The sequence below is a fragment of the Cupressus sempervirens genome, chromosome 3, assembly GCF_028749045.1.
Source record: "Cupressus sempervirens isolate cs-2001-9-10 chromosome 3, ASM2874904v1, whole genome shotgun sequence".
Taxonomy (NCBI): domain Eukaryota; kingdom Viridiplantae; phylum Streptophyta; class Pinopsida; order Cupressales; family Cupressaceae; genus Cupressus; species Cupressus sempervirens.
Window position 1 is genome coordinate 447,511,965 of NC_143120.1, and position 26,752 is coordinate 447,538,716.

Here is a 26,752-nt window from a genome sequence, read left to right on the forward strand (position 1 = left end):
CCTACAAAGTTCGATTCCGTAATAAAGGATACAAGGAGCAGAGGGATCCGATAGGATTTCATTACGGAGGGGCCATGGATTGCATATTGGATGTGTTAAGTGTAGGCTTATGGAAGCAAGTTACACTTCAAATATTGCATTGCCACATATAGTTTTCATGAATGGGGTCGTCCCCCATTGGGCTTCAGTATTGGCCGACAAGATGTACGAATTCATGACACTACAACACTTTACCTTCTATATGCCCCACCATGCCATCGACTTGTTTCTGGAAGTTGCAGTATGCCAGATTCCCATAGATGTGTTGAAGATACCTCCTGAGGGAAAATTGGCACCAGGGGAGCCTCCAATATTCTATTGGTGATATCTCGATACCGGAGGAAAAACAGCAGCCGTGAAATAGGTAAGACAAGATGCAAGCTTTGACCACGGTGACACAAATAGTGGGTGTCAGGCAACATCAGAGAGCACAAGTGCCTCAACAGATGATGAGAGTTCTTAGGTTGACGAGGATGAAGGAGAAGCTGCTTCTGAACCTCAATTATTATTTGTACCACTGACATTGCCCACAACAATGCACTTGACACCACATCACCTATTCCTGCTTTCGGGCAATTTCGAACACCTAATGTGATGACTCCACCAGCTATCACTACAGAGAGAGTCTCCATGAAGGAGGTAGTTGCAATGCTTCCAATGCCAAAGACAGTGCCCATGATACCTGCAGAGGAGGGCATCCCTACAGAGGTAGTTGAGACATCAACTATAGGAGCAGACACCATAGTAGCAATTCAATAGATGGAGAGTGAGGTGCCTAGGATTGAGAGTGTGGTACCTTAGGAGAGTGATGCCATTCCAAAAAAAGAAGGGTAACTCATTGGAACAATGAAGATTGGAGATAGTCCATCACAAGAGTCGCATGAGCCTCAGGTTCGCCTTGAGGTAATTGGATTAAAGGCAATGGTAACTATCGACACGGCATTATTAGCTGAACCAAGAGGAGTTGGCAGTATCGAGATGACATTGTCCGCACTATTGCAGCCCCCACCATTGATGGGTCATGTCAGCGAGCTCTTGAAACAGCAGTTTGGACTTGCCCCCTGGTAATGGGACCCTTCATTCAGTCTGCATGAGCCTCAGGTTCGCCTTGAGGTGATTGGATTAAAGGCAATGGTAACTATCGACACGGCATTATTAGCTGAACCAAGAGGAGTTGGCGGTATCGAGATGACATTGTCTGCACTATTGCAGCCCCCACCATTGATGGGTCATGTCAGCGAGCTCTTGAAACAGCAGTTTGGACTTGCCCCTAGTAATGGGACCCTTCATTCAGTCCCCAAGAAGGGAAGATATCTTGGCTAGAGCACCAACAATTGCAGCACCAGGACATATGGGGATTTCACGATCCAAGGACATGCTAGGTGATAAGGAGGTCGCACCGAAGGTGGAAATAGCTGCAACATGCGAAAGAGGTTGACAAGGAATAGAGGTAGAAGCTGCACCACAAGTGGAGCAGGCAGAAGAGGAAAAGACAAACTATGGTTAGAACACTAATAGAACGATGGAATACCTTAAGACTCTAGGCAATGTGTTGGAGATGGGCAATGTGATTGGTCAAAATGCAATGGCCAGAAGGAAGGAGTTACAACTTATCTTAGCCTACATACGGAAGAGATGCCTTCAGACGCCGAAAATGATGGTTGACTAGGCCAACAAACCAAAGTTGGGACCAGGCAGTAACGCTATGGAGAGGCTTGGTCACGAGGTTGTAGAGGCATATAAAGACGCCTACTGCACTCAGCAACGTGCCGAGGTTGATAGCGAGGCAGCTAAGAGGTCTAGAGGGCTGGCAGAGAAGTCTACGGAGCAGTCAGCCATCCAGTTGGCTACACAACAGGCAGAGCAGGCAGTAGAGCGAGCAGTGCTCCTACAAGACAAAAGCTTGGTTGAGAAGCAATTAGAAAAGGCCCAAGCTGAGGTGACTATGAGTCAAGCCGCATATGCAAAGAAGGAAGTTGAGGCTTTGGAGGTTGCAATTATGTTTAAAGAAGTCGTAGAGCTCAATTCACAAGAACAAGCAAATTTGGAGATTTGTCATGAGCCAAGTCTACTAGCTGCGGCAAATATTGGACTCTACAAGGACACCTTCTAAGCCCCCTCCCCCTTCTTAGTTTTTTGTAGTATTATTATCCCTATGTTGTTGTATTTAGTCCTAGACGTTTTGCATATTGTTGTTCGAAGACAACTATTTTTTGGGGGGGGTATGATGTTGTCAGATAATCAGGTAGTTAGACAGTTTTGTGTAACCTAGGGCAGTGACTAATGCGATGGTTCACCTCGCCTCCCTCAACTACTATATGTACTGGTCTCCGTCACAAGTAAAGATATCTTATGCATTGGAAATGTAACCTTGCAATTGATAATGAATGAATACATAAGTTGCTTCTGAGTTCTTTATAACTCTTCTGTTCAATATCTTATTTTGTTTTTATGCATTAGTTCTTATTAACCTCGAGAGGGAAAACAATAACGATTGCTGACTGTTTGTGCAACTTATTAGCTTGGATTCACACATTAAGAAGAGTTAAAAATGGGATTTGGAGGAGGTCTGCATGTTTAAAGTGCATTTCTTCATTTTTTGCGCAAATTTGAAAAGGTGAGTCACATTTTTTTGTTGTTTTTTTCATATTTCCACTTATCTTGTACTTTAGTTTTAGTTTTGTTTCATCTTATGTTGATGGAAAAGTAAGAAACCCTAGGGCCTAGTATTGATTTTCTTTATTTTATTTATTTTGATTTAATTAGAATGTGACTAGAATTTGTGGATGCTGATTTTTTTCACTTATGATATATTGCAGCATAATGTCTGAGCCTAGCAGTAGTGATAACCCAAATGCAGACCCAGTTAGATGCCAAAGGGATAGCGCTTGGAAACATGCCATTCCTAAATCAAAAAAAGAAGCAATATGTTTTCATTGAAAAAGAAAACATAGTGGAGGTATTAACTGATTGAAATACCACCTTGCACATGTATTAGGGTATGATGTCAAACCATGCCAAAAAGCACTCATTGATGTTATACATGAAATGCAAGTTCAAATAGAGGAATTTTAACTGAAAAAAGAATTGAAACAGAAGCATTTGAAAAAAATGGCACGCTAGTGGAGAGGGCTCTTCAAAGCCTCAGCCTCTATTTCCTCCAATCTACAACTAGTGGTATTCCGAATGTCCATTGGATCTCGGTTTCGTTAAAAGAAATCCACAGCAGATTCCCTTATTTTTCCATGCACAACTCTGGGTGCCCAGCCATCATTTGAGAGCAAGGGTTGGAATAAGGAGAAATGCAAGGCTGCAAAAATTGCAATTGAAGAAATTGGTTCTACGACAACCTTCTATTTCATGCAGCAAGGCATTCATTATTATTTTGATTTTCTTAAATATGTTTTAGATCTCCATATTGGCAATTTATGGTAGACGTTGCTACTAATTGTGGTGTGGGATACAAGGTCCCCAATGATGAGTTTAAAAGGTCCTATTATGACTCGAATGGTGGCTGATTGCAAAGCCACAATTGCTGAGCAGTGTGAGGTATAGGGGAGGAAGGGTTGCACCATCATGACTGATGGTTGGACCAATAGAAGAAGTAGAACAGTGCTGAATTTTCTAGTCTCCTCATCTCACATAATTGTAAATTACGTACTTACTACTTTGTAAACTACATTCAATATTGATTTAGTGATTGAGTTTTTCAATTTTTATTTTACTATATTGGTTTTTTTCTCACATGGCATGGTGTTTTTGAAGTTAGTTGATGCTTCAAGAAAAATGAAAAAATAAAGAATCTTTTTGAGGTCTTGGAGGAGGTGTTGGAGGACGTGGGTGAGGAGAATGTGGGATAGATAGATAATGAAGCAAATTATGTTGTTGAAGGTAGACTTCTTCTAGAGTGGCAACCCACCTTGTTTTAGGTCCCTTGTGTTGCTCATTGCCTTGACCTCATATTGAAGAAGTTTTGTGGATAAAAACATGTGTAGACCACTCAAGGAATATTTGTAAATTCATATATAGTCAAACTTGGGCCCTGAACCTTATGAGGAACTTCACAAATAAGGAGTTGGCTCAAACCAATTTCATCATGTTGCTATCCTTATGTCAGCCCACAACCATTTTGAAATTTATGTTTGCAAGTGAGTAGACCACATTATAATATGTGAAGAGCAATGCAAACATTGAGAAGGTTGATCAATCTTTTGATGAGAATGGCTTTTGGCAACCAGCCAAGGAGATTGCACAGGTAATTTCCTTTTTGTTCTCATTGCCTTTTTTTGATTCAGATTTGTTTATGTTCATTGTTCATTTTTTAAAAGTAAAACATAAAACTTCAAGCTTAATGTTTCAACTTTATGATTGCAATTCATAGAGCCTCTTGTTGTTCTCATAGGAATTGCTCATGTAGAGAAGCCCACAATGGGATACATTTATGAGGACATGGATAGGGTGAAAGAGGCCATTAAATCCATTTATTAGGGAATCTGGCTAGATACAGTCCCCAATGGGAGGTCATTGATCGACAATGGCACAATCTCCTTCACAGGCCTATACATGCAGCTACCCAATACCTTAATCTGGAATTCTAATTCGCACAAATTTTAAGGTCGTCAAAGAGGTGTTGAATGCACTCTACAAAGTTGTAGCACGAATGTCTCTTGATTCAATAGTTAGAGCACACAATCTGTGAGATGGAGATGTTTCGAAATTCACAAGGAGACTTCTCACGAGACATGCAAGAAAAAACTAACACTAATGATTCCAGGTAAAAATCTATTCGAGGCATAATTTATAATTTAAATCTTAAATTTTTCTATCTATGATTTTATTACCATTTTACATTGATATAGACAAAGTTATAGAATAGAGTTGATTTTTTATTTTCCGATCTTAGATGCGTTGCAGGAGATGTTTGGTGCTAAGGTACCAAATCTATAGAGGATTCCAGTATGCATCTTGAGCCAAAGAGTTAATGCTTCAGAATGTGAGCGCAATTGGAGCATGTTCAAGCATATACACTCTAAAAAAGTGCAATAAATTGGCAGTGAAAGGCTGGATGATCTTGTATTTGTTCATTACAACATTTGTCTTTGTCACAGCTAAATCTTGGGCACTGACACATCTCCTATCACTTTAAAGGATGTTGATCTACACATAGCAAACTGCTTGCTAAAAGCTGCTTATTCCAGCACCACGGAATCATAGTTAGTTGACACTGCCAAAACTGGAGAAAAGAATGGAAGATTGAAAGACAGACTTAAGTCCTATCCGAACTCACTAGTTGCTCCCTCCCTCTGTTCCCAATGGGAGCTGCCGAATTCTATCCCTACTATTCTAAGGGGGGAACCCCTTACCTTAGAATAGTAGGGAATGAAGTGAGATGAGGGCTGGCCTAGAGATGCCGAAATGGAACTATTCTCCCCACATCCATCCCCCATAGATATATAGGGCACCTCTGCATCCCTATCATTCTTAAGTTGACAACTGAACCCAGTAAGTGCTTATCTTATATAATTGCTAGCTAGGGATGGAGACCACTAACGGTAGATAGCTTATTAGAAAAACACTGGAGCATCGGATCACCGTATAGCTATAGGGGGGGAGGGGGCGGTTCTACTATGGAGAGTAGATAGGCAGGCCCCTGCAGACGGCCTACTATCTATAGAGAGCAGAGTGCAACACTGAGGTTGATGATCCTATTTTCAATAACGAAGCCTTGAAATGGGTTGATCAAGCAGATTGAGAGGTAGAGGCAGCAACGATTGCAAAGGCTAGAGCACAAGGAGGCCCATTGGAGGACCCTAAGGATGATGTGGATGAGGATGTGGATGTCACTAGGTTGAGCTTGGTACACAAGTAGATATCATAGTTGCAGAATCTTGCAAAACCTATCTTAGGCACACACATAGGAAGGTTGCAGCGTCGACTTGTCACTAATATAGGCTACTCTGAGCCTTAGTCTTCTAGGCTCTAGCTTTTATTTTGATATATGCTTCAAACTTTCTATTTCATGAATATTGGAGACATTTGACACTTTATATTTCTAACGTATTTAGTTTAACTTATTTCCTGCAGCTAAAGCCTAAAATTTGCATTATACTTATGTGATCAATGTAAACTTGTCTATGTATGCAAACATTGCAAAGTAGCTTCTATTTATCTCAATTATTGTATCTTTAAGGTTAATTTATTAAATGATGGATGAAAAAAGTTTTATATCCTAAAAAATATTTGAATATGTTGGGTTTTTCAATTTACCAAGTATATTATAAGACCAAACGTCGAATTTAAGTTTGAATAAAAAATCAATTTGTCATGCTCAAGTCTTGTAACATTAGATTCAACATTCTCATATATGAATCGATTAACTTTTTCAACAAGAAATTTCTCTTTCGTCATCTCTAGTGTCAGCAATTTACAATATGATTGTAGTGGCTGTGAATATTGATTGAGATATAATTCCACCTACAAGTTTGTAGAATTCCAAAGGAACACAACAATGAACCTTCAACATCTATAAATAAATAAATATATTTAGTTTGCAATGAATGGGCACAATGCACATGAGCTTGGTTCACACGAGCAAATCCAGCTGATAAAATACAAAAGGTCGTGTTACAACTCTCAATATTATTTTCATAATAACATGAAACGAGATCAGATAACGTGTCTCACCTAGCTCACCAAGATTTGGTGAGTCTGAGGCTAGGCATCTTCACCAAGTTTGGGAGACTTGACTACCAAGTCTCACAAGACTCACCAAGTCTAGTGGACTCAACAAACTGATCGAATCTTAGTCAGCCCCAAGCCTCAAACTCAACCAGTTTAATTTATTTAAAACTAACTTATAAAAATTCAATGCTTTTTTGATTTTAGACAAGCCCATCTAGGATTTGTTTAAAAACTATGAAAGTGATGTATGACACGAAGATCTGTGTGTTTCAATGGTCTTCATTTGGGCACCACAAGGGAGTTGTCCCTAGACCTTGCTAGGAGTGCTACCCATTGATCCTCACAAGGGACACTACTCCCAAACAATCGTATTTTGGTATTTCCCCCAAACCTCCATCAAACTATAAGTCTAAGAGCAAGCTTTCTCTATCTAATAGGGGATAGATCTGATCTGTAATACTTTATCTATCTAGTAGGTGATAGATCTGATCTGTATAGATCAATGATGAATCATGATTATAAAAATCTACAAAAAATACATCCCTTGTGAATCTCTGCATATTCATCAAAGCGACAATCAAGGATCATCTTGTTTCATACATCGTACAACTTGCTTAGTATACAAACACCGCCATAGGAAAAGTCATGTACTACAATACTCATAGTATTGAGTACAACTTAAGTCATACTTAGCAAGAAAAGTCATTTTCATAATGCAAAATCAATCAATCATGCCTTGAATAGAAAACTCATAAGAGGATTATGACATCTATTAGTATCCTAACTAAAGTCAAGATAGAACATAACCATTTCTCTTTTTTACTTAACCACTCCTCAATTTAATGAACTTGTCAACAAAAGTTACAATCTTGGGGGCTTCCAAAAACAAATCATAAATTCCTCACTTGAGCATACATGCCATTCATTGAGACAAAAAAAATCATGGCTACGTCATCATCCAAGACCTATCTAAGATGTCAATACATGACTTCTTGTGATGTTGGGATGAATAATGCAATCTCCTTTAAGTCATAGACTTATAAGATACTTACTTTGATGCCATGGATCTCATATTCCATGAGTTTTTGCATAAATTTGACAATAGTTATGTATCTAAATGCATTATTTCCTTCAGCTAAAATTTGTATTTATTAGTTATTTGATCTATGGATACTTGTACATGTGATTTAAAAAGCTTCTATTTGATGAGGTTATTGTCTTTAGGGTTTATTTATTAAAGGGTGCATGAAATGATTTTTTGATCCTTAAAAATCTTTGAATTTCTTGGGTTTTCTACTTTGCTAAGACTTTGTCGAGTCTAGGTGTTAGGTCTGAGTCCAAGTCCAAAATCTGCTTGCCAAGAGGCAAGACCAAGTCTTGTAACTATGTAAGAGATACATAAATTCACCTAGGAAATTCTTGGCAAATTATATTCAAAACCTATGGGCTTAAGAAACAACTCTAAGTATATTTTAACATAAAAATAAGTAACCCAAACATCGCCTGTGCACTTGGGTGAACAACAGGATTGTGCTGTTGCTACTTTTCATTGCATACCTAGAAAGTTTCTAGCTTAGATGCCTTACAGCTAGAACTAACAGCCAAGCAAAAGGGGGAACAATGGTGACTTTCACAGATATGCAAATAGATCAATAGATCAAATATAAAATCAAAGTTATAAGGCAGCCAGATTTATAAGGCTGTCCTAAATGAAGGACTTGTAGTTCAATCTGAATTCCCAAAGTACAATCCTTTTTAGCTAAGGCCCAACTAAAGCTGTTTATGAAAAATACCATTGTGATAATACATATATACATTAGAGATAATGTCTCCTACCTATATACATTATAAACATAACTAACATCAAGAATCAATGAAGAGAATACTGATCATGATCAACCACCATCAGAAAAAATTAATTTAAAAATGTTCTATGGATAAAAACAATATCCTTCTTAGGTAAACATTGTACATAACAAACAAGGTAAAATCTATGAACTTCTTAATGCGCAGTAGATAACCAAAGACCATTTCAACCAAGAAACTAATATTATATTGTAGTACTCCTTGGTCAACATTATCAGCCTTGCTTATATGCACAAAAGTAGATTATTTCATCCATGGTTTCAAGCATTACACATTTTGAAAGTTTCTCTGTCACGGTATTCATTAAAGATTGATCAACCTCACTTTAAAATGAGATTCAGGGAAACGTCATTTGCATCAATGAGTCCATAAATGTGTATCCTAGATTTTTCACATCGTTTACGCCTGGGAAAGGTAAATATAATTTCAGATGAGATTCCCCTAGAGCTGTGAATAGCAGGTTTCCAAGAAACTTGCCTTCCAAAACCTCCATTACAATATAGCAACCCCTCTTCAGATCGGTTTCTAAATTTGAATGTTTTTTGTTATCTTATAAAGGATATCTTTGAAAGATAAATCGGGAAACCAGAAATTGCAGCCTTCAGGATCACACCAGAAGAATCCACCCACTAGGAGATGCGAAGAAAGAAACACTCCATCGGTTGATCATTAATATTACAATGTGTACAGGCCTTCTTATTTAGGCAAGGCAAGAGCAAACAGAGGGCTTAGAGACTGTCATGTGTCCAAATGAGATGCAATGTTAGGTGGGAGTAGGTAAACTCAATTGCCTAGGTAAAAATAACAATGCAACCTAGAAAATATAAATGACAGTTAATATGCCTAAATGAAAACTAAGTAAAAGTAAATAATATTTACTCTAACACCCCCCTGAAGTGTAACTTAGGGAGAAAACTTATTATGCAATATGATATGATGATGGATTCCAACAACTAGGCCGTGTTCATGTTAAGCATGAGTGCTTGATGCAGCTATATGGGGAGTTTGTCAATATGTTGGAGAGATGATTGAGTACTTATGTGTTGCATTCATGACAGTATTTGTCATTGATGTCAGCATATCAGTTTTCTGGATAGTTCAGCCAGAGTTGTAGAGGAAGATTCGTTCAGCGTGGTTCGTGTTCAAAGAGTTCTGTTATATGCACTTGAAGGTATATTCAGGAACCTGTCCTGATGCTATATCTATGTTCGCAGAAAGAGTTATGAAGATTTGAGTGAATTACACAGAGTTTTGTGGAGACTGTTCTCAGAGAAAGTTTTTGGTTGACAATTTCTGGTATTTACATTGTATCTTTTTGGTGAGGCTGAGGATCGTCAGGGCACTTGGATTATGATTGAAGACATGTTCATAATGTTGCGGTTAATGTGGTGGAATCAGATGTTCATTCTGTGAGAATTTGTGCAGGCTATTCAGTGTATGTTTCCCAGGAGGCCAACTATCGACAAAATTATTTTGGGAAGTGTTAATTGTAATGTAACGTGTAATGTAATATCTTAATGCGGTCCTGTATTACTCATTGTAAATTGAGAAGGCCTCAAGGCCGACTCAATACTTGTTTTAGGATTTGGTATGAAGGAAAGATTATTTCCTTGGTTGTATTCATCAATGAGATCATTTTGCTGGTTATGCGAGCTTTGGATGCGAATTATGTTTGATCAGAGCAGAGATTGATGTTAAGGATGTACTGTGAATTTCAAAGGAACTGTATTGGCAAGGAAGTTGTTGTTTAGTCAGTTCAGGTCTTGGATATGTTATTCTGATGATTGTTTAGTGAAGACAATCTGAGGCTATTTGAACAATGGGTTCAATTGTCCTCCTTTCAACTCCTTAAAGGGTTGGCACACCTCCTAACAGGGTTGGAACCTCCTAATAGGGTTTTAAAGTCTCCTAACAAGGACTCATATGTACTGATTGTATTTCATTGACTCCTAACAGAGTTCATTTCACAAGGAACTTTTATATTAGTACATCATCTTGTGGGCATCAATCCCACCGCGGTTTTTCCCTCTGATTGAGGGTTTCCCTAGTTAACATACCTAGTGTTATTGTCTACAGCTATCTTTCTATGGTTGTTGCATCTATTGTTTACATGTTTCAGAATTAATAAACATATTGAGTTGTTTTAAATGCATAATTGATTCACAGCCCCCTCCCTCTTGGTTATCTTGGTGGACTTTAATTTCTCACAATTGGTATCAAAGCATCAGGTCCTTGAGGGAAAAGCTTTACAGTTTGAGATCCATGGCTTCTTATTTCAGCAAAGGAAGTCTGAAGTTTGATGGAATTAATTATGACAGCTAGAAGAAGAAGATGAAGACTCGCCTGTTGTGCATGGGTCCAAAATTTGGGTTGGTTACATTGAATGAGAAGGATATAGTTGATGAAGATAAGCTTGATTCCTGTGAACAGATCAAAAAAGATCTATTCATGAAGAATATGCTTGCTAAGGAAGCATTGTTGTCAGCTCTTCCTGAATCAGAATATGCAGAGGTAAAATCTCTAAAGCTTGCACATACAATTTGGATTACTTTACACCAGATATTTGAAGGAGATAAACATACTAAGAAGGCTAGATTGCAGAGTTGGATATGTATGTTTCAAGATGCTAAAATGCAGGAAGATAAAACTCTAAGAGGATACTTTAGTAAGATATCTAAGATTATTGTTGGGTTTAGAAGTACTAAGATAGAAGATGAAATTGTGTGGAAGATTTTGAAGACCTTGACACCTGTTTACCGTCAAAATGCACAGATGAAGAAGTTATTCCTTGTACACCTAACTTTACAACAGAGACTCTTTTTGGAAGGTTGCAAACATCAAAATTGTGCATGAAACAGAATGAAGGACTGCCTAGAGTTGAAACTACTTCCAGTGTACAAAGGGACAAGCTTACATTGATAAGAAGTGCGAGTACAAGTGGAGATTATGGTAGAGAACGAGCAGCAAAGCAAGAGGAAGACAAGAAGATAGAGGACTTGCCCTATTTATGAAGAGAGAACCTAAAGGTTAAAAAAATTCTTGTTTGTTAGACATATAAAGAACTTGGTCATTATTCATCTAAATGTTCTAAGAGAGAAAAGACGATTAAGCCTACAAAGCCTTACAAGTCAAGAATACCTATAGATTGCTTATTTCTTATTGAGGATGATGAACTTGATTTTAAGATGGTGAATTTCTTAGATGATAGTGATGATGAGGATGATGAGATAGGCTTTGTTGTTATTAAAGAAGAAAGTCCTAAAAAAGAAATAAAAGAAGAGAAAGCCTTAGTATCACAGATTGAGAAGAAAAGGTCTGATTGGATTATAGATAGTGATTGTTCCCATCATATGACTGGAGATATGAACAAATTTGTTGAATGCAATAGTTATGATAGAGGAATAGTTAGAGTTGGAAATAATGTAGCATGTAATATAAAAGGAAAAGGATTTATTACTCTTGATGGAAAGACTAACACTCAGAATGTTTACTTTGTGGATGGATTGAAACATAATCTTTTGAGTGTTAGACAGCTTGTTGACAAGGGATATTAGTTGTAGTTTACAAATAAGACTTGCATTATCAAGGATAAGAATGGCACATTGATTGGTACTAGTACAAGAACAAGAGGTAATGTATTTCAGTTGAACCCTACTAAAATGGCATGTTTGGTTGCTAAAGTGGATGACAGTTGATTATGGCATAAGGGATTTTTTCATCTTAACTTTGATAACATTATGAAGGTTAGTACAACATTTATAGTTAGAGCTTTGCTTAAGATTGTGAAACCTTCTAATATCATTTGCAAAGAATGTGTGTTGGCAAAGCAGAAGAAGAATTCATTTCCAAGCAAGATGTTTACTACTTGAACGAAGTTGGAGATTGTGCATGCATATCTAAGTGGCCCTACAAGAACAAGAGCTTTTAATGGAGAAAGGTACTTTATGCTTCTTATTGATGATTTCACTAAATGATATGGGTTGCATTTCTTAGAGAGAAATCTGAAGCTTTTGAGAAATTCAAGATATTTAAGAGTAGAGTTGAGAATGAATCTAGTTTGAAGATTAAATGTTTGAGATCAGATAGAGGTGGAGAATTCATTTCACATGAATTTAACAACTTTTGCAAGGATAATTGTATAAAGAAACAGCTTTCAGCCCCTAAAGAGTCTGCAACAGAATGGGATAGCAAAAAGAACGAACAAATCAGTGACTGAAGCAGCTAGAGCAATGATGTTTGAGAATAATGTATCAGATATCTTTTGGAGAGAAGCAATGAACACCGTAGTATACACTATGAATAGAGTATAGATTAGAAAAGGCACTGGTAAGACACCTTATGAACTTTGGTTTGGACATACACCTACTATGAAATACTTTATAATCTTAGAAAGTAAATGTTATGAGATGATGATATTAGAAAGTTTCATTGTAGAAGTTATGAAGGAATTTTTTTATTGGATATTCATTGAAGAGTAAAGCATATAGATGTTTTAATCAGAGATTGAAGACTATTGTTGAAAGTGCAAATGTGAGAGTTGATGAAAAGTTCAGAATTCAAGAAAGGATACTTGATTATGATTCTGATGGAAAGACTAATCAAATGACTACCAATTAAAATGTTGAGCAAGAATTATTTTATGAAACTGACACTGATTTGCAGGCTGAATTACAAAGAGAAGAAGAAAGAGGAAAACCAAGATCTGAACCTAGATTCGAAATCAAAATTGAGCAAGTGACACCTAATAGAAATGTGGCAAAAGATCACCCTGTGGAACAAATCATTGGAAGTTTGAACAAAGGAGTTATGACAAGAAACAAGGTTAGTGAAGAATTGTGTTTAAATCTCAAGTTGAACCTAAGAATGTTGATGAAGCTTGTAAAAAAGGACTTTTGGATAAAAGTTATGAAAGAGGAATTAGAGCAAATTGAAAAGAACAAAACTAGTGAATTGGTTCCTAGACCTAAAGATAAGAATGTTATTGGAACTAAGTGGGTATTTAGAAACAGGATGAATGAAAAGGTAAAGTTGTGCAAAACAAAACAAGACTAGTTTGTAAAGGATATTCACAGCAAGAAGGAATTGACTTTGAGGAATCTTTTGCACCTATTGCTAGATTAGAGGGAGTGATAATGTTTTTGGCATATGAAGCTAACAAGAACTTCAAAGTTTATCAAATGGATGTTAAGTCAACTTTTCTAAATGGAGAACTTGAAGAAGACGTATACATTGAACAACCTGATGGCTTTCCTTTGCCAGAAGAAAAGGATATGGTTTGCACACTGAAGAAAGCATTGTATGGACTAAAACAAGGATTTAAAGCCTAGTATGCAAGATTGGATAAGCATTTGACAAATTTGGGATTTGTGAAAGGTAATGATGATAGCAATTTGTACTTGAGAAAGAATGAAGATGGTTTGCTGATTGTTGTAGTATTTGTGGATGACATCATTTTTGGAGGAAATGATGAAGATGGCAAGAAATTTTCAGAAGAGATGAAGAAAGGATTTGAGATGAGTATGATTGGAGAGATGAAATATTTCTTGGGATTGCAAATTATTCAGAATAAAAATGGCATTTTCATATCACACGCTAAGTATCTTAAAGATTTGTTGAAGAGATTTGGATTGGAGAATTGTAAATCTGTTGGAACACCTATGGTAACTGGATGTAAGTTATCCAACAAAGATGAATCCCCTAGTGCAAAACAAACAAAGTACAAATCTATGATTGGTGGATTGCAGTATTTGATACATACTACACCTGATATAGCTAATGCAGTTGGAATTGTGGCACGATTTCAATTAGACCCTAAAGAGACACACCTTGCAACAGTAAAAAGAATTTTTAGATACTTGGAAGGAACTCCTGAATATGGTTTATGGTATGACAGATCACATGATTTTACATTGTGTGTGTACACTAGTGCTGATTGGAAAGGAAGTGTATATGATAGAAAGAGCACCACTAGTGGAGCATTCTTCTTGGAAGGAAGATTGGTTCTTGGTTGAGCAAGAAACAGGATTGCATTTCACGAAGTATAGCAGAGGCAAAGTGTGTAGCAGCAGCAAATAATTGTAATTAGACAATTTGAACGAAGCGGATGCTGAAGGATATTGGAATTGAGATTACTGAGCCTGTTATCATATACATTGTGATAACACAAGTACAATGAGGATGTCAAAGAATCCAGTTTTACATTCAAAAACAAAGAACATCTCAATTAAGTATCACTTTTTGAGAGAAAAGGTAGCAAAGAAAGAGATCATTTATTGGAATATGTTAGCACAAAGGAGCGGATAACAAACATATTTTACAAAACCTTTGGCTAAGGACACATTTGAGTACTTGAGAGGTATGCTTGGGGTCATGCCCCAACCTACTTCAGAGTAGTTGATGCAGAGAATGCTTCAGTCTAGTATGTAACAAAGCACTATTCTTTTGTCTAGACTTGATGCTTGATGCTTCTCTTATGAAGGAGTATTCGTGTTTGAGCTAAGTCATTAAGGACTCTTGGTAAAGGTATTTAACAGTGTCTTTGGACACTTCAGCTTTTGCACATTGGACTAAATATTGAACTTTGAGAATTGACATAATGATACCTTAGTCATTGATGTCAATGGGGGAGAGATTACTACATGAAAAACACTCTTTTGGAACATTCTTATGGGAAAAGAGTGATACATGATTATTATTGATGTAAATGGGGAGAGAAATTTCTTTGTTATTTTGGGAGACAGTATTGATGTTTATGTATGGGGGAGGTTAACACCTTCTTCATCCACATTGATTATTGATGTATTCTATGGTTGTGATTAGAACATGAAAAACTTTTTACAACCTATCTGAGATTGAGATTTATGTTTACATTCATTAGTAGCGTGAACGGGGGAGTAAAGGCAAATGAGGAATAAATGTATTTTGGTATTCATGGTACTTAGATGTTTTCATTTTATGTTGTCATCAATGCCAAAGGAGGAGATTGTTATATATAAATGCTTGATGCAGTTGTATGGGAAGTTTGTCAGTATACCAAAGAGATGATTGAGTACTTGTGTTGTAATCATGACAGTATTTGTCATTGATGTCAACATATCAATTTTCTGAATAGTTCAGCCAAAGTTGCAGAGGAAAATTTGTTAAGCGTGGTTCGTGTTCAAAGAGTTATGTTGTGTGCACTTGAAGGTATATTCATGAAATTGTCTTGATGCTATATCTTTGATTGCGGAAAGAGTTATGAAGATTTGAATGAGTTACATAAAGTTTTGTGGAGACTGTTCTCAAAGAGAGTTTCTGGTTGATAGTTTTTGGTATTTGCATTGTACCTTTTTGGTGAGGTTGAGGATCGTTCATCATACTTGGATTATGATTGAAGACATGTTCATGATGGTATGGTTAACATGGGGGAATCAGATGTTCATTCTATGAAAATTTGTGAAGATTGTTCAGTGTATGTTTCCCAAGAGGCCAACTATTGACAAAATCATTTTAGAAAATGTTGATTGTAACGTGTAATGTAATATCTTAATATGGTCCTATATTACTCATTGTAAATTGAGAAAGCCTCAAGGCCGACTCAATACTTGTTTTAGGACTTGGTATAAAGGAAAGATTATTTCCTTGGTTGTAATCATCAGTGAGATCATTATGTTGGTTATGCGAGCTTTGGATGCGAATTATGCTTGATCAAAGCAGAGATTGATGTTGAGGATGTACTGTGAGCTTCAAAGGAACTGTATTGGCAAAGAAGTTGTTTAGTTGGTTCAAAACTTGGATATGCTATCCTGAAGATTGTTTAGTGAAGACAGTTTGAGGCTATTTGAACAGTGGATTCAATTCCTTTCAACTCCTAACAAGGTTGGCACAACTCCTAACAGGGTTGGAATCTCCTGACAGGGATTCAAAGTCTCCTGACAAGGACTTGTACTGATTGTATTTCATTGGCTCCTAACAAAGTCCATACATTTACAAGGAACTTTTATATTAGTACATCATCTTGTGGGCATCATTCCCACCGAGGCTTTCCCTCTGCTCAGGGTTTCCCTAGTTAACATATCTGGTGTTATTGTGTATGGTTATCTTTCTATGGTTGTTGCATCTATAGTTTAAATGTTTCGGAATTAATAAAGATATTGAGAGTTGTTTTAAATGCATAACTGATTCACCCACCCCCCCCCCCCCCCCCCCGCTTTTAGTTATCTTTGTGGACTTCACTTTCTCACAATTTGGTACCAATGTACAACTAGACATGAATCTAATCTCTTACAAACAAGGAAAAGGAGGTCCTCAAGGGAAAAAAATTCCTCTTCAAAAAAGAGATGAAAGAGATGCAAATCATCTAATGATGAATGGAGGTCTCAATAATATCCCCCCAAGAATGACATCCATCGAAGAAGACAATGCAATTATCCCTCCAATGAAGGGAAAAATGGAGAAAACATTGCCCCCCCCCTCCATCCCCTCCATGATAAAGAATCCTCAAAACCACTGAATTGCTTCCTGATTTTCTCCTTTTGATCTACCAACAAGGACATTTGTAGGAAGAGCATCTTTTATTTGTACCCTTTTAGTACCATCCTTGTCCTTTATTAGATATAAAGCACTAAACATCTGCACAATTTGAGACTCAATTGAATCTATCTAACTTTTATGTTTTTGGTGGAAATTGGCAATCTATGAGAAAATTGATAAACTACAATCACCCCATCTACACATTTCCTAAACTCTTTGAGGTTGTGTTGCAACCTGTTGTGTGCAACTACACATCTATCCACAAAATCCTATATCCTCTTTTACTCTGTTCATTTCTCTATATCCTTTTGTAAATTAGCCTCCAACTTAGAAACGTAATCTTTGAAAGAATCAAACAAAATTTTCAGTTGTTGTACACTCGACAAAAGAGAATCTATTGTGACTTCCAAAAGGCACTCATGTAAAACCTTAATTGCAACCTCATCCAACTTAGTGCTCTACATGTGTGATTTAATAAATCATTTTCTATCAAAGTGATGGAGTATGTCACAAGATGCAACTTAGTAAGAGGGGTGTGTGGTCAAATCCATTTGACCTTGTCTCATTAGCACTTGCAAAATTTTTGTGGTCATTACTAGTTCAAACTTTATCTACACACTCGAGAGGTCTTTGAATCAAAGGGTATTCATCAATCTATATCTTTACTTTTCTCTTATGTTCCCTTGTCAAAGCTCTCCCCTACAATCTTTTCCTCGTCTAGATCCTTTCTCTGAAACCTTATGTATACCTAGCATATTGCCAACATTTTCACCAATGTTCTCTCAAACACTCTTCATTGTTTCATCATTCATTTTGATGTCCGAAAGAGATGAATCCACTAGACCTTCTTCCATGTCAATCTTCTCCACAGGAGTTGTCTTAGCCATCTTCATAATTGCAAGGACTTCACTTGTCTTTCTTCTATAATTTGTATGCTTTATTATCCAGTGAATGTCTTCCACATCTTTTCCCATACGAGTACTAGCCCTTTCCTTTGTTTTGAACTTAACTACATGGGAGATCTTTACCTTACCTTCACGGGACAAACAAGCACATATATTATCTAAGGCTTGTTTTCAAATTTATGCTTGTATCATGGGACAAACAGACACATATATTATCTAAAACTTGTTTTCAAATTTATGCTTGTATCATGGGACAAACAAGCACATATATGCTTTGTTATCCGGTTAATGTCTTCCACATCTTTTCCGACAAGAGTATTGTTCCTTTCCTTTGTTTTGAACTTAACTACATGGGAGATCTTTACCTCACCTTCATGGGACAAACAAGCACATATATTATCTAAGGCTTGTTTTCAAATTTATGCTTGTATCATATTGTCACCTAACTTTCTACACTCAATGCATCTCTAAGTCCCTTTGGAAGCTTGTCTAAGATATCATCCAAATGCATTAAAGGTTGCGATTTGTCCTACATAGAATAACTGCCTTCTTAATTGTAACCTTATCTATCAGAGGAGCATCTTCATACAAATTTTAAGATATCCCAAGTGAGTCATCCTTGGTTGTGGCATTTACTAAACTTTCAAGATCTAGAGGCACATATGTGGTAGCAGCTAGAGGAGCATCCTCAATTTTCTTCTCCTTTCCTTTTCCTTTTTCTATAGTGGTCTCTACCGAAGTGACTTTGGACTTCTTCTGCACAAAAGGTTCCACATCTTCTTCTTTTGCCTCCTTTGCCCTCTTCTCTCTTTTCTTTACAATAGATTTTTCCTTTGCTTCTTCATCTTCCTCATCATTTCTAAAATCAATTTCATCTACTTCTAGCATGATCTTTTCTCTTCTAGCTTTGGCTTTGGGCCTTAGGGCCTTCTCAATTGATTTCCCTTTGGCAAAAGTTCCAGAGGAACTTCTTCTTCACAATAGGTGGGGTAACAAAAGGAGACTTGGTGGATCTTTTGAGAACTTGTCTACTACTACCTTCTTCCAAAGGAGCCATTCCAAAAGCTTCTAACACCTAGGGTAAACCCAATTTCTTGAAAAAATTGTCATTCTTTTCTCATGTCCTTTCCCAACCTTCTTAATTATTTTGTTTGTTAGTTCTTCCATACCAAATCTTACATCATTTAGATCTTTAGGAGTTTGTAGCAAAATGTCAATAATTTTCTTTACATCCCAAGCAATAACTTAATATCGAAACTCAAGCGACCAACATGTTCTTCATTCTACTAACTCCATGTAACAATTGTCTTTGTTTACCAAGAGTGTGACTTTGCCCTTCTCTTTCTAGACCAAATCTCAAGGATATTGTTCCCTTTCTTCCATTTCCATTTGCAAATTCTTCAAGAAACCCCAATATAGGGTGTTATATGCAATTGTATCGCCTCCAAAACTCCTTGCATGTGCCTTTATTTGTGATGTGACAGGAGAAAATTTGTTCCATTGCTTATCCTAAATACCCAATACTTGATTCGAGAACCAATATTCTAAACATATACTAAGAGACCCAAACATGTATGGGTGTCTTGTCTTCTTAGTTCTTTCTAGGTTGTCCATAAATTGCTCCCCCAACAACCCTCACAAATCAAAGTTAGCACCCTCTATCACCATTTGATAAGCCATGTAGATGGCGGTGGCAATTGTGGTACCCTCATGGTTCTCGAAATAGATTTTATATGCAAGATCCTTCACTACGTATCAAACACCGAGACCTATGATGTCTTCTCCTATAATGCTCTAGTTCAAATTGTGCACCATTAGCTTAGGAAGCATGTTGTTTTCACTAGCTTCAATACTAAAATGATTCCAAAAGCACTCAACCTTGTCAATGCCCTAATAGCATCCTTAGTAATCTTCTACGACTTGTCCAAATATATCACACCATCATGTATTCTACTCAACATAATCCTAATCTATTCAGACTCATAGCAAAAATCCAAAAACTCTTTCCAGATATCCAAACCCTTCTCTAGAATATGCTTGTACTCGAGTTTAAATGTCCTCATATCACTTTCAACCAGCTTTGAAAACAAATCATTGAACTTTGTAGAGTCGATCTCAATTAACAAAACATGGATATATGCCCTAATGCCATGTCCTTAACTATTACAATAGTAACAAGTAGAACTATTTTGCAGGCCACTTCCACTCTTTTCTAGTTTTAAATATGCAATCAGCAGCCTTGTGTCCAAATTTGTTACCTATATAATAGTAATCATTACATGAATGCGCATTTCTACAGTTTATACTTATGAAACCATTTCTCATCATTCTACTTTTGCACTCATTAGCTTTATAACCAAATTTCCATCAAGCATGGCATTAACCAGTAATGGGTTGAGGTCTTGAAGAGCTGATCTTGTCTAGATTCACTAGCTCGATGTCCAAACTTGTTGCAAAAAAAACAATTATTGTTGAAAGATTGAGAATACCTGGTTTGAGCACTAGCTAACTTTTGTAAGCACTTGTTCTAGACCGAAATGAAGTTGTTATGATCCTCTTGTGTCTTTTTTTATTCATCTTTAACCTTAGACTTGCATTTGTCATCTTTTCCATTAGTTTTAGAGCTTTCTCCTTTATCAAAACCAAGACAACCCTTGTCTTTTGATGTTTTCTAAAAGCTAAGCATTTCATCCAGCAAATCACTACCACTTTTGAGTTTCAATCCTTTGTCAATTTGTTCTTTTGCATTCTTCAAATTCTTCCTCAAGGTAGCCTCTTCCTCAAGCTTAGCGCATTTCACAGATTTGTCATGTAGCTTGGTTTCTAGACAATCAACAATCTTCTCTCCTTTATCTTGAATCTTCGAATGGACAATATCTTTGGCTTTCTTAAGCTTATCCTCATATACTCTACATAGAGCTTTGTATCTTTCTAATCATCAAAAGAAAATCTAACTTCTCCTTTACAATCTACTATTCCATCAAATCCCATACTTCAGGTTCTGTGGCATTTAAATCTTTCTCCAAATCAAACATTTTATTCATCTTGCTAAGGACCTTATATGTTCAAATAAAGGATCTAACTCAATTGTTAAACTATTACATTAGGAACCTTGCTCTAATACCAATTGTTGAACACTTCTGGATGCTAAAAGGGATGAATCGGCATATATTAAAATGATTAATCAATTATAACCCATTCAATCCATTCATCACATATGCACGAGTAAATAACAAGAGCACATAATGCGACTTACAAGAACATCAATATTTTTACATGAAAAAACACAAGGAGGGTAAAACCACGATGAGATCCAAAAACCATATGAAGATTGTTTACAATAATTGTTTTTGCTCACTGCCAAGGAAGCTTACTACTCCTGACCTACAGGCTAAGATGCATTAAGTTAGGGCAAGATAAAAAGAACTTGCAGACTGAAAATCACTTCTTTAGAGCAAGATACATTAACATATCATTACAATGAATACATTTGATGAACTATAGTAGAAAGACATTCTCAAAAATGTTGATTACAATTCTCTGTTTCATACATCAAAAAACTAACTTACTCATTAGGTTTCACATCCACGAGTCATCTGTTTGTATTCACACATGCACACCTTTGCACTCGTTTCAACCTTTCACATACATTCCTACATTGCACAAAAAAGATTTGAACATATAAATATCCTCCACGACATATAATAATTAGGTTGTCCTAAACATGTAGTGCTTAATTTGTCGTACAAGAACTCTATCTCCAATGCCTTGCAGAAGGTGTGAGCACCATCAAGCCAAGCTGGCATGGCCTTCAAGCACACCCAAAACTTTGCATTAATCTTTGCATGCTACTGCACGGTCCCAAAACACTCGAATCGGCTCTAGAATATTGGACAGGTGAAGCAAACCAATTTGTTCAAACTTAATTCACCATGTGGACCACCAAAAACACTTGCAATGCACAACATATTATCATTTGTCATGAACCAAACCTAACTGAAAGCCACGGTACAAAACCATCACTGGCAAACAAATGCAAAGCATTTAATCAATAGATACTCAATCATTGTATAGAACAACATGCAGTCATTTACCATTTTATTTGCAAAAAGATTGAGCACTTAAACTTGGAATGTACCTTCCCTATAGATTTATGATACACATACTAAAGCCACAAGCCAAGGTGTTATGATATGGAGCATTGCAAACCAAAATACAATTACCTAATCTCCAGACCCTTGTGAAAAACTCATACAAGCACTTGAACATCATCTCAACATTCCAGAATAGCCTTCAATCACCTGATACTAAGTATCCAACATAGCTTGACAACAATGACATCACTATACAACATATGTGTATTGCCAACACAATCATCTAAAGGCATACAAAATTAATCCATTGGTCTTCATTTATTTTATGCACAACTAGAATAGACTTCTAACAACTTAATTTGTATCTCTAATATTATCCATTAATTTGTCTATTGAAATACTTGGTTTCTACTTTTCTTTATATCTTAAAAAGATGCACATTTAACAAATCTTCTTCTTACATATCATCTGTGATAATACAAAATTTATTTGTCATCGCTTTGAGCAACTCACGAAAGGAAGTTTGTTCATATTCCATTTTACCTTGTTGCCTACTAGTGCTATTCTTGTTGCTTCAATCTTTACTCATTTTCTGTGATTTCATTCTTATTTTTCTATGCTTCCTTTTATGTGGCCTTTTAATGTTGTGACAGATGCAATCAACTCCTGCATGGTTGCACTTGTAGCTCTTGTTATGATCATACAAAATCCTTTCATAAATCTATAAATGAAAAAACCACTTTGATACAAAAATTAATCTATAAACTTTACTTTGGAGTTTATAATCAGATAGAATATTTATAGTCTCCCACTTGTTTTGCAAATAAAAAGATAATATTGTTAAGAGAAGAATAGCTATGCTTTCAAAATTAAACATGAACACCTCACAACACATGGATTTATCTTTAAAAAACCTCAATGTAAAGGGTAAACCAGCTTTGGTAGTGATAAAGTGCCTTGCTAACTTCTTTTATTACATAGCAAGGAGATTATTATAACAAGTGTGCAATCTTGCCTTTGCTTATTTCTCCTAGAAGAACAAAACATACAACATTTCCAACCTCTCCAACTATCAATGATTTAATGCTCTCAAAGATGCTTTATTTATAGTTTTCTCCATAGCATAGTTGAGTTTTGTGGTGAAGATAAACAATAACTAGATGCTAAATTGATGATCGTACAATTTGAATTCCAAGATTTATTGCTGGCAGAATTGTGGACACTAGTGTGGCCATGTTATGACAGGTTCAAGCTCACTTGCATTGTAATTTGTGTCTAGTATTGTCTACAGCGCTATCAAACGATTGTCCTTGAATCTAAAACTTGTTCACTATTCCTACTTTACTATTTTCATATGTTTTCCAAACCCTTTTGGATCAAAAGAATATGCCATAAGTTATTGCATGAAGGCTCTAAATCCCAACCCTAAATGTTAAAGCATTTGAAGTTCCAGCTAGGCCTTTTTTAACCAAAAAAATCCTAACAGTAATCCTAAAAGTTTAACAAACAATAAGCATTACCACTTGCAGTTACGGTTTTTTAATTTCAAAATAAATTTTGAAATTATTATTTATAGTTATCATCAACAATTATGCACTGCGCAGTATGATTGTGCAATGCAATTTATGACCAAATCCATATTGCGAAATTCATGGGATAAACTCTTATTTTTATTTACTCTCTACGTCTATATACAAGTAATTTATGTCTTTGAATTTTAACAAAAACACTTTTTCCTCTGTTATTTCTGCATTTTATTCATTACAAAAGGCGGAGAAGAAGTTGATTACAGGGACCTGGCATTAATGAAATCTCATAGTCAACGAGGTTGTGATTTGATGGTATACGGGGGGGGACTCTAAGAACCTGACCAGGGCTTAATGGGGTACAACGAACATTGCTGAGGTTTAACTCTTGGGAATGTGGTTTGCATAATAATATCATCTAAGGTTATTCCGCGAAAGAATGCCTTCAAAATCATTCCACATTCTTCGTAAAATGCCTTCAAAAAGGTCCTACAAGCGGCAACAAAAAAACCAGCAGCAAAGAGCATTCGAATAAAATGGACTTTCGGTTCTTCACCGGTATCATAAAATTAGCTCTACCAAACCTAAAGAGCACATAGCGATATATAAGAAAAATGGAAAGCAGTCTGCTACGGTTAACACAAGATAGGTCTCGTACACCAGATTAGCAATTGGTTCAGACGCAAAAGTGAAGCTTCCGCTAAATTTCAAAAAGAACCAAAGTTTCTGAATCGAAACCCCATTTGCGGTCGAAATGATTGACTTCATAATATCAAATCCCCGAGAACCTTTTGCCATTCTGTTTCATTCTTAAATCCTAGATACTACAGAAAACCCCACAAATACAGTCAAATTGAAAAGCATTTAAAAGAGGAAAAAAACATATTTGAAGTGTGAAATGACTGACTATTCTGTGACATCTTCGAGAACCATGTTGACATAAACGTCGAAGCCTCTAAGAGTGCCAACGAGCTCCTTGTCGCCTTTCATGATCACCCATATCTTTGACCCTACGCACCTGTCTATTAGTTCTGCACCCACCATCACAACACATATTCCTTGTGATGCAAAACATACTGGATTGCTAAGAGCATTCTATAACTGTGAAAACAAAAGGTAAAAGAAAACCTGATGGAAGAAGATGTGAAGGATTGTTTGCCATGTTGTAATGACCTGTTCTGCTCTGCTCACAACAACAATGGAAATCACAATGACGCCGTCGTAAGTGTCTCTGCGCTGCGCCCCTACGTACTGTTAAGAACTTTTATGGATCTGAAACGCTCTTTTCTTGCAAACGGGAAGTTTAATTTAGCTAAATTTGCAACTTACAATTGAAGCTAAATTTGCAACTTACGATTAAAGCTGCGATTTACTAAAATTGCTTTTTGGGCTCCTCATTAATTATTTTTTTTCAACCCGTTTATATCGGAAAGGAATACTTATGGATTCATCTGAGTGCTAATATGATATTAACACTGACCAATCAAATTAAAGAATTTAAAACATTATATGAAATTTCAAATGTTTATTTTTTTTTTAATTTTTCATTATTTTATAAATCACATTTTTCAATCATTCTATTGGTTCATACTATTTTTGGTAGGTAAGAAAATTAATTTTTCCCAACAAAAATACAAATATTTTCTAACAACTTCATCTTGCATTAATTACAACTTTATCCTTTCAACATTTGTGACAAGTTGATAAGATTTTATTTTTTTCAATCATTTTATCTTCCACCCCACACATGTCTAATCAATATTAATTCTCAATAAAAATATAATTTCAATATTTTATATCTTTCTATTTGAATTTCTAATTTTTTTAAACTTTGATTTTTAAATAAAAGTTGTTAAATTATTAGTGTTATTTTACTTTTGTACAAATAAATTAAACAATATTATTTTTTAATTATATTTTATAATAGTGTTTGTAATATGTATAATTAATAAGTGTTACAATTTGTAAATTATATCATTTATTATTAATAATATTTTATATTTAAACAATTTATCATTTAGTTTAAATATATTTAAAACTTAAATATATATTTTGATATTAAATTAATAATTATATTTTACATTAAAAAAACATACTGAAGGAAATAACCACAAAAAAGAAATAATTCAATTCTAAAAGATATGTAAATTATTATTAAGTTTTTATAAACTATGTATTAAAATTAAATAGTTATATTCTATTTCTTATTTATTATATCATATTTATTCATCAACATCATATTTATATGTATTGATCGTTGGGGGGGTTTTTCCAACTACTTATGGTTCTCTAGTAGCATGCATAATATGTTTAAACATATAATGTGATACTCCAAATGCTTCGTCACTTCTTCAAGTTCTATAATTCAAATATTGGTATGGATAACTTTCCTCATTCCACAATGTAGAAGGTGCAAATTTGTCTAAAGCATATGTATTGATCGTAGTATGATATTAGGTACTTAGTGCCATATTGGGGACTTTGGCCTCTTATTCTTGGGCTTAAATGCCCAAATATATAATAACACGAGAACTTAACAACAAAATATGAGCCATCCTATCAGATCACAAGTGCATTTCTAGGCAAAAATTAATGCATTCACAATGTTAATTTAGAACTATTTAACCTTGTTCTCACTCATCTACACCTCTACAGCTATTATGCATTAGGCGGGAACTATGACGCATTGTGTCTCTTGTTAATTTTATTTCTTTCCTATTTTTAAGATTAAAAATAATAATACATATCATACAGATCATTTAGGGGCCTTAGAGCAATTCTGTCACAAAGTTGGGATGCTGGTGAATACTACTAAAACCAAAGTAATGTTTTTTTCTTTAAGGAGAGAAGAAAAACATATCACATTCCTGTTTGAAGGCAAATCGTTTGAAATTGTGAAAGAATACAAATATCTTGGGATTGACTTCCATAATAAACTTAGCTGGGAAACTCGAAGAGTGAAAATGATTCAGGGGGTTGGAAAGCTTCATTTTTACTACAGAATGGATGTTGGACAACAGAACTATGGGACTAGAAAACCAAGAAGACTCTCTTTGGTTTGTTGGTCACACCGATGGTTCTTTATGGCTGCGAGGTGTGGGGGGCAGCGTGTCAAAATGGAGGTGGAGAC

General features: G+C 35.8%; 1 protein-coding gene across 2 annotated transcripts in view; it reads right to left on the reverse strand.

Moving 5' to 3' along the window:
• Positions 1-25,018, reverse strand: part of SAD1 (Small nuclear ribonucleoprotein family protein) — a 43,571-nt gene extending 18,553 nt beyond the window's left edge. Inside the window, exons 1-2 of one of the 2 annotated variants that reach the window (XM_089820205.1) lie at positions 24,751-24,953; positions 24,530-24,653 (exon numbers count right to left, since the gene is read on the reverse strand). In XM_089820205.1, the coding sequence (XP_089676331.1) occupies positions 24,530-24,653; positions 24,751-24,784 (158 nt within the window). In that variant the 5' untranslated portion in view covers positions 24,785-24,953. Of the gene's footprint in view, positions 1-24,529; positions 24,654-24,750 lie in introns of both variants that reach the window. The other variant, XM_089820206.1, reaches the window with a different exon arrangement.
• Between the last annotated feature and the right edge of the window lie 1,734 nt (positions 25,019-26,752).